General features: G+C 38.5%; 1 protein-coding gene across 1 annotated transcript in view; it reads right to left on the bottom strand.

Moving 5' to 3' along the window:
* Positions 1 to 209: 209 nt before the first annotated feature.
* Positions 210 to 9,823, bottom strand: part of VEZT (vezatin, adherens junctions transmembrane protein) — a gene marked incomplete at its 5' end in the record, with an annotated part of 44,836 nt that continues 35,222 nt past the window's right edge. Inside the window, 3 exons of the mRNA XM_009882647.1 lie at positions 210 to 790; positions 4,757 to 4,964; positions 6,136 to 6,236. Of these exons, the coding sequence (XP_009880949.1) occupies positions 210 to 790; positions 4,757 to 4,964; positions 6,136 to 6,236 (890 nt within the window). The remainder of the gene's footprint in view (positions 791 to 4,756; positions 4,965 to 6,135; positions 6,237 to 9,823) is intronic.

The following is a 9,823-nucleotide window of genomic DNA, read 5'->3' on the forward strand; positions in this document are numbered from 1 at the left end:
TTGGATGCAGCCTAAACTTCTCTTACCTGCAAATTCTTAATATACTTGGAAGTCCTATTTAGTGTAGCAGACTTAGGGAACAAGATGTATTATATTTACATCTCCTTTTTTTCCATCCAGTATTTTCATTTTCACCACCCCACCCCCCCACCTTAGGTTTTTTTCCATCAAATTGCCTGCTGTTGGTTGAACAAAGTTCAGCTCAGAACTTATACTTTTCCTTCACTTTCAGAGCCTCTATCTTCATTCTCACAGTCCCGAACAAGGTCTTCATGCTCCTCGGTCTTCTCTTCCTCCTCCTCCTCCTCTTCCTCCTCATCTCCAAAAGTCTCTTCTTGCATTGTAGTAAAAGTGAAAGACCTGGCAGCCACTTGTGCAGCCAGACCAGATGTGAAATTTAAATCTGTTGATATGCGGAGCTGGGCCAGCCTATGCTTGATTTTTGAATGTAATACATCCTTAGAGGGAGACTGTGAAACCTCTACTCCATCCATATCGCTCGGCTTGAGTTCTTCAACTTCCCCTTCATGCTGATAACACATTCTTTCTTCAGCCCCTGTAGAAATACCTTCATCAGTAGTACTGTCTTTGTTTTTCTCCATCTCAGGATCTTCATAGAAATATTCTGTCCTGCTTTTATCAGCAGCATTCACTTTTGGATTAGAGTCTTTTCCTTCCGATTTATCACAACTTTGGCTGCAGTCCTGCTTTTCTGTATCTGAATTCATATGTGATTCCAAATTTTTTAGTAGCTTCAGCGGTTCTACAGGAGACAAGGGTTTCACTGCAGCTTAAAAAGGGGGAAAAAAAATAAATGATAACTAAAAGCAAGCTGCTATATATAAGTAATTTATTTGTGTCTGAAAAGATGCAAGATTGTAAGGGTCAAAACAGCTTAAAAAAGAACCCCAAAACAACAGAAACAAAAACCGCAATCAAACAAAACTTAAAATAAAACAGTGTTTTCTAATCACAAAGCTGAAGCGAAATGTGATAACTATTTGGTGTAACTACTCCTTAAAATCTGTGACGTAGAGACAGCACAAAATTGATGATGTTTAAAATCAACACAAATGATGCATTCAATGTTAAAGTAAAAACCAAGGAAAGCTACTGCACTGTATACAGATTTGAACTGTCTTCGTTTTAAACAACAGTTTAGCAAATCCAATAAAGACAGCTGTTACACAAAAAAGTCCTTATAGGCAATATCCGATCTCATACATCACAACATATAAATACAACACATATTCATACAGTCAGGTAAGGTGTCCTCACAAATAAAGTGTGGTTTAATTTAGCCTCTCTTGAAGTTAGTAGCAGCAGCGAGTCCCATTGCCAGCAACGGGATGCTTGCCAGGAAGTCTCTCCTCCCAGTGTTAAGGGTTAGTATAACTCGGTACAATCACTTCTTGAAGAACAGACGTCTTTCTTTTTAAGAAAACGATATAATGTCCATTTCCAAGTAACAGATTCCCTAAACTGCAGTAGCTCCATTAGAGTAGCAGCACGAACATAAATGAGAGCGGCAACAGCAGATTCCCAAGTGGCATTTCCCTTTCTAATTCCATTCTGACTTTACCCCTGTAAGCAGAGATGAAAATAACTCTGGGAAATACACAAACTTTTCACGGGAAACAAAATTTACGGTATTAGGATTTTTCCATTGCATCCTATTTCAGTAATATTTACTTTAGCTAGCTGAAGGCAAGCGCATCGTTATGGTTATCACATTGATAATTACTATCATTAGCACACTGAAAGACTGTGGTTTCAAATTTGTATTGTATTGTTTGTTTTAAAACCTTATATACCGAAGGAGCACTGCATCAGACTCATCTCAATTGTTAACGGGGTAGTTCATTCCTCATCTTGTAAAAAACATGCTGCTGCTTACTTCTGCCCATCAGCTTGAGGAGGCAGGAATAGGCACAGTAATCTTATCATTTGGGAACAAACTTGTTGCCTACTTCCTCCAACGAATACTTCCAAAGCCAAAATTTCACGAAAAAGGAATAGGTAGTTCAGATTGGTAGCTGGCCAATTTCTGAGTTGATTAGTTAATAAGCTCAATCTTCATCAATTCTCAGAGTGTAGTTTTCCAAAACTGAGAAACAACTGTATAAGAAGTGTTGTACGGACAAGGTGGGAGAAGGGGAAACAGCTGGGTACAACACAACCACTGACAGAATGAACTTTTTGGGGGGGAGAGGTTAGGGGAAAGGCTAGAAGGGATTTTGCACCAGAAGAAAGCTGTTTTACAATGTTTGACAAATGAAAATGAAGCCACTAACAACTTCACGGACCTCCTCAAAAACACTTCCATTTTATTGGCCGCCAAAGGACCAAAAATATAAGGACACCTACACTCCCATAAATTACCTACTGCCCAGACTGTAAGCAGTATTACCATGGTGCTGGGCCTGGGCAAATTTGCTTTGATCTGGTGCCCTGCTAAGATGATGTTTTTCTTCTGGAACCCAACCTGTCATCTCCAGTTGACTTCATGCTGTGTTCTCTAGACATACCAACTTGTTTGGAGCTGACCTCTTTTATGTGGAAACCCTCACCAGCCCCTCCTTCAACAAACAAAAATCCCTAACAAATCAGAATGAGTTGCTGGGTGCCTTGACTAACAGATTAAAGCCTTTGAATATTTCAGGATCTTTTTTCACTATAATCACAAGTTAGGAGAACACAGGATTTCTGCAATGCAATCGTCCTGTAAAAGCAAGATTTAAGAGGGGCATGGAAAAGTGTGATATCACAGCCATCCATTGGCTTGGGTCAATGGATACAAGAATACGAACCTTTCTGAGTTTAAATCTTCAAGATAAAGCAAGCCACGAATGTGGAAAGCACAGCTCATAAAAATGTTTCTTCATGGAATGACTCGTGCGCATGGATAAATTAAAGTGTGCAGCTGTAACATGCCAGGGTCTATTACGTCATATTTAACTGTCTTTTGTTTCTTTTGAAGAAATAATGAAGAAATTCCTTAAAAACCAGTAGAATACATTATGTCTGCTGTCCATATCAGTCTTTCAGATTAGACACATGCAGTCTCTGAGCCCAAAGGTGAAAATATTGATTACTTTCATGAACCACCCTCATGTTTTCCAGTTTTGTACAGGATGGAAGCAATCAATGATTAGTCCTAAGCAGCTGGAGGAAATAAAACTTTTCTCCCTCCCCAGTAATGAATCTCTAGTCCTAAACCAACGTAATATCTATAGATGGAAAGGAATTAACATGAGCCACAAAGGCTTTCAGGTGAACAGTTATTGAAGACTACAGGAGTCGGCTGACTCTTTCCAGCTATGGCCACAAATGGCCTGGGGATTTACTGATGTGGAAAGGTATCAGTTGCTAACCTAGATAAGGAAATATCCTATGCAAGTGCTCCTGACAAGAACCCTTTCTGCAGAAGTCACTAGATCCACCAAGGCTTGAACTGGAGGTAGGATTCCTTCCTTCTCCCTTCAACACAGAGGAAAGGAAGACTTGAAGAGATTTATGTGAAGAGTTGTGTGGTGTCACACCTAATGATAATTAGATAATCACACCAGAATGATAATACAGAAATTCTACTCTTGAGCAGGCTCTGATGCAATCTGATGTTTTAGGTTTTTTTTAACTCAACTAGCAGAGAAGTCAATACCAATGGCCACGTGATTTCTTTTACCATAGTTGTAGCTAAAGGGACATAAAGAAGAAAGTTGTGAAGAACAGATGTTTTTGTGGATTTTATGTCAAAAGAAACAGTCTCATAAATAGGTATGGTCTGTCACTGTGTGTTCTCACTAAATCACTGAAAGACCCGATCCGTGGTCTTTTTTTCTGGTAGACGCTGGCAGAGGCAGAATCCTTGGATATGTCACCAGACTTGAGGGTTGTTTTTCATAACATAGAACATGAATTTTTTAGGGAGCTTTTCCTAACCTGTTTTTAAGAGGAAGGAATGCAAATGAGAAAAAGAAGGGAAAAGGGAAAAGACAAACTACTGCCAATTTCAAGGACAAAAAAATCAAACAGCCCAAGCAGTGAAAAGAATGTAGTTGCATCCAGTCTTATTGCTGGAACAGAGACAGACTGTCCTGTTGAGGCAAGAGAAATTTTCATATTCCTGCCTTCAAGTGCAAGTGGATGGAGCTACCCAGCAGTCCTCAGAGTTACTAAAGGCTAGTTTGGAAGAACTCTTCTTGTTAGGTTTTTGGTTTGTTTTTGTTTTTGTAAACATATTCTGTATACTCACTCTCTCATGGAAACAAAAGCCAGTCTTACTCTTCTATGAGCCTTTAATATTTCAAAGTCTAGCTCTTCACTTTAACCTCTATTTTTTTGTAAGTCTGCGATAATTTCTGATGGTTTCTTTAAATTCTGAAAAGTAATTTATTTATGCACCCTGATTAAAATTCATATTTACTGGAAAGCCATGAAAGAAAAGTCAGTTCAGTTTGCATGGTTTATAGCCTGACAGTTCTCTTTATGCTTTCTTAATATTTTGTGTTTAATATTTTAGTTCAGTATTGTGTTTAGAGCCAAATTCCCATTTCTCTGAGCTCTTTTCAATATATAGTAAAATGACCGCTACAACTAATACAAAGAGATGGAATAGCAAGCTAAGGCCACACAGCTCTATCAAAGGCACTACTACAGCTAAGGACTGTCCAAATTCTAACATAATCAGAAGCTGATGGCAAAGAGACACCTACTCTTTCTTAGAAAGGAATTAATTTTCAAAAGCAGCGCTTACCATGGTCACTGAATAGCAGCTGTTTCCATTTCTGTCTTTCTATTTCTGAAGCTTTAAATCCCAGTACAGATTTCAATTCTTGTAACACCCTCTTAGATTCTTGTCTCTCTCGTTCTTGTCTCTCTCTTTCTTCCTGGGAGAAGTAGTAAAAATCTTCCCTTTTGTATTCATTCTCCGTATCTGAATAATCAACATATGCTTCCAATTCCTAAAGAAAGAAAGAAAGAAAAAAAAATGTTGATCTTCACTGTCAGTGTAGACCCTGTCCTACAATCTGATGCATGATCAAGTGATCTCAACACAAGCCAACCACAGTAAAAGGATGGAGACTTGTTTGAGCACAGCCAGTGGGTCTGACACTGGTCTTAGTTATATTTGTATAATTTTGGAGCAAGTCCACTCATTGACAGTTAACATTACTGCAACCACCTAAGATTTACTTTCATACACAAGTATGATCAAGTGATATACCTTGAAAATGGGAGTCCACTTCCTAATAATTACGTGTGGAAATAAGCAATGCTGATGCTGGATTCTTTTTTTTTTTTTTTTAATTTACACCTTAAACATTTCTTCCTCAGTCAGACACCTTGCTAATTTAACTTATGTAAATCCTTATTAAGAGGATGTTGAGAATAGCAAACTCCTACTCCTATTATCTTGCAATGAAAAAACAGAGCTCCATTTATGTCAGCCAGTAAAGTTATTCGTCCCAGCTCTTTGATATGGAAAAAAGACTAGAAAGAAAGCATGTTGGGTAGGCTTGGGAGAAGGCAATGGAGGGACAGAGCAGAGTATGGGTGTTCAATCTGCTTTCAGAACGCATCTGTCACTCAGTTCTGGGATGAAGGAGGCCAATCTTCAAGACAGCCCAACCATCACACAGGAGTTTCCCAAACAACACAAAACTGTTCAGTGCCACAGCCTATTTTAGGTATTCAAAAATGCAGAGATTACTCAAACTGAATACCACCTGGTTTGTTCTGGGGCTTGTTCGTTTTGTGGCTGTGACAGTTCATCTAACAGTATGCAAGCAGGACTCTGTTTTATATACCACCTTTTAGCGAGCTACTCTTTTTTTTCTATATTACTCTGACTTGTGTTGCTGCTCTTCTTTTGTCACTTATTTCTAATGATATACATGAGAAGAAGTGAATGCTAGTGCTCTTTTTTTCCAGGATGGGAAGTACCTCCCCATGGAACAGCAAAAGGAATATACATCCTTATTTTTTTTATAAGTCCAATTATGAAATGGCACTTGCTACCTGCTTGATCTGCCTTGGCAAGACAAGAAAGTCATTGCACAAGCAACTGAAAAAGGAACGGATACAGCAAACAAGCCCCAATTATTATTTTAAATGGTACTATTTTCTTTTTACCTGCTCTTCAGGGATTGGATCTTTGTTTTCTATGTATATGGCAGGCTGTGTTAAAGGTACTGTAGTACTCTGTAGGTTGTCACAGGAAACTTCAAGATTGCCTTTAAGGGGAAAGAAGAAAATGGATTAAAAAAAAAGAAAAAGACTGAGTGTTGAAGGATGGTTTTGACTCACTCAGGCAGGATCTGGGCATTTTCATTAGGCAGAATTGGCATACATGAAAAAAATGGTGAGTTGCCTGGTTAGAATACATTGAAACACTGTGTTAGAGGGCACTTAAATTACTTAGCTGTTTTGATATAAGCTGGGTCTGATGAAACTTATCTTGAAATACTTCAACTAACAAATCTCAACATTTTTATAGACTGAAAACCTGCAGATGGCAAGAAAAATTGTTAAAACCAGAAAAGAGACTTTGTGCCCAAGTTTGAAAAGAGAAGTAAAACAATAAAATTACAGGCAAATCAGCTTCAAATCATTGGAAAATACTGGAGAAATACTCAAGCAAAATTTACAGAGAGCTATCTGGAAGGTAGCAAGGAGATGAGCGACAGCCAGTGTGGGTTTGTTGAGAACAGAAGATGTCAAATCACTCTAAGTTCATTTTCCAATGCAGTAACAGGTCTTATGACTAGAAAAAAGCCAAAGACATCCCGCATTTTGTTTTCAGTTTGGTTTTTGACACAGTGTCATGACATACTCATAAGCAAAATGCATAGACCAGGAGAAGTTGCTATTAGGTGCATAGAACAGTCTCTTGGACAATCAGAGTGGAGTTACCATTTTCAGACAGGAACAATATATCGAGGGAGGATTTGTCTCGAGTCCAATACTCTTAAATATTTCCAATGGGTGAAAGAAAAGTGCTTCAGCTCATTAAATCTGCTGACATTGGGATAATCAGCAAGGATACTGAAGGGCACAATTAGAATCGAAAATAATACCAGAAAATCAGGGATAGAGCTCAGGAAGAAGTGGATTTCAGATACAGCAGCTTGGTGACAGTGGCTACAAATTTGTGTGCTTTGGACTAGTCAAATGCACAAATAAATGACAACTGACTGAACAGCACCACTGAGAAAAAGATGTGAGGAGCCTAGTAGTCAACTATACCCTGCTGCAAGCAAAAAGCCACACTACATACTAGTACATATAAACAACAGCACTGACTGTTAGACACATGAAATTACATTTCTCCTCCGGCACCAGTCAAGCTGTGGATGGAACATAGTGCCCAGTCTGGGCCTCCTTCATTCAATAATATTGTGGACCTGCTAGAGGGAGTCTGGAGGAAAACAGTGGAAATGATTAGAGGACTAAATAAAGTATAGTCGTCAGGGTAGAGTTGAAGGATACAGAGTCATGTAGAGAAGACGGAAAGAAACTTATTAACACTCTTCAAAAATGTAAGAGCTATAAAGAGGAAATGGATTTCCATTGTGGGTGGATCAAAAGTACCGCTTTTAAATTGCAGCAAGAGATATTTATATTTAGTAGTAACTTTCTACTGGTAACAAAGTTAAGTGCTGGAATAGATGCCTGGAAATACTGTAAAATGTCTCTGAAGAGAGGTTTTTAGGAACAGGTAAACAACATTTGCTCCCAAGCACCAGTTTACCTTTGAGAAGGGCAATGGGCTAGACGACCTCGCCAAGCCCCACCTATCCTATTTTCAATTTCCAATCTATACATTGAATACTTCGAGATGGTATTCTGAAAGCAGGCAGTTCACATTAATGACAATCTTATGGTGCTCAGTTACCTGCTTTTGCAAACAAGGAAAGTATGTTGCCTGGGCTGAGCTAAAGATTCGACATTCCAGAACTATCTAAATGCAAAGTTTAAAAGAAAGACGAGGCATGTAGTGAAATTTGAAGTGGAAAATTGACATGAGACATTTATTTTGTAGGTATCAAGCCCCCTTGTCCACTACATAACTCTGCCTTGTAATAAAAACATTTTAATACTAATGACAGCAAGAATAGAAAATGCTCCTGAAGGTATGAAGACAAATTTGGAAGCCTATATGTAAGTTACCAATTAAAAGCTTGCCTTCCCAACTTAGAGGAGTAAACCAGCTGCTCTAATATGTACAGACTGTTCTGCCACCTACATGGGATGATACGATTGCTAAGGATACGGTTCAAGATCATGACTTCACAGTGTTTAACTAAAACTGCTGCTGCAGTGGATCAAAGGACTACAAGATCCAGGAGCCTACAGCAGAGTACTATATGGTCTTGCTCTTATAAATATCTAAAAATGTTGTATACGTTTGCAAAGTCAGAGACAGTTTAAAAGGAAAAACGATGGAATTTAAACAGTTTGAGGGATATTGTTTCAAAGATCATTAAAACAACATTGTAACTAGCCATAAAGGGTGTTCCATTCTGTAATATTAGCAGCAGATTACTACATGCTTAAATTGTTGAGGCCTTAAGTGCTAAGTCAGTTTTATCAGTGATAAAAAGTGAAAGAATAAAGAGAAGATGGATGAAAGTCTAGAATCAACTCATGTTGGAGATGAGCAAAGATCTGCACGTAGATCAATGACTGGCAAGTCTATAATTTCCCAATGAATTTAAGTGGAAGTGAATTCCCCTCAAGGTGGTAAAGCCCCACTTCTCCCATGCTGTATTCTGTATCTGAAAGGATCGGTGACTAACAGCACTGGTTTTAGAAATACACCAAGTCCTGTAAACAAAGAAGCCAAACGGCATTCCCTAAAGTAACCGTATACTATAATATCTGCTAGTATCACCACCCATGAAAGGCTGATGGGAGTGTATGAATGTTCAATCAGTTGGACTTAAAGGCTTTGCTTTGACAGAGTTTGACATAATGAATTATTTAACGCAGCTGTAAGAAACCTGCTTTGACACAGGATGATTTAGGGCAAGAAGCATGCAGTGCTTGCTGAAGAAGACTCATCTGTTTATACAGAAAATAATTAAAGATACGCAAAACTGCCCTGAAAATAAGTGATAGGCAGCTACGTAGGATGCCACAACTAGGATAGCCCACAGTTCAAAACAGCTCTTTAGTGGCTGGAAACTTTCAACTCCTGGTTCAATGGCAGCACTCCAATGCTGAACGGACCAATGAGTTCCCAGTTTCTTCCTCTCTGCAGAGCAATGCGGGCCCTTTGCTGCTGCAACTGCTGAGCTGACTTCTGCTTCTCATGGAAGAAAACCTTTACGTGCTGAGAGCAGGAGGAACCAAGAAGGACAAGCAAAGATACATTTTTGCTCAGTATATAAACATGGCAAGAGCAAAACCTAAGCAAACAGTAAATTTAAATACTGGATACATTTTGTATTTATAGATGAAGAAGCAAAAAGACTTATTTTGTTTAAATACTAAGCATAATTATGAGATACTGCTAAAAATATTTAACAAATATATACAGCTTTTATGTAATGAAATATTTCTTCTCAAAACGGGGTCTAAGCCATCAGAAACAGCTCCCTGTTTAACAGTGTTCATAACTGACATTGAAAATGGTATTCCCACTGCTCTACTGGTTGATGTAGTTAGTTGAACTAAACATCTATTGCAGCAAAAGTGCTGGGTGTCCACTTAGATACAATGTTCTACTACCACGGGGTTCTCACTACAACTTCTGTAAAAAGATGCATTTGGTTTTGGATAATAGTGCAGAAAGACAAAAGAAAGATGTGCTTAGCTG

Source organism: Charadrius vociferus, unplaced genomic scaffold (genome assembly GCF_000708025.1).
Source record: "Charadrius vociferus isolate BGI_N301 unplaced genomic scaffold, ASM70802v2 scaffold72, whole genome shotgun sequence".
Classification (NCBI taxonomy): domain Eukaryota; kingdom Metazoa; phylum Chordata; class Aves; order Charadriiformes; family Charadriidae; genus Charadrius; species Charadrius vociferus.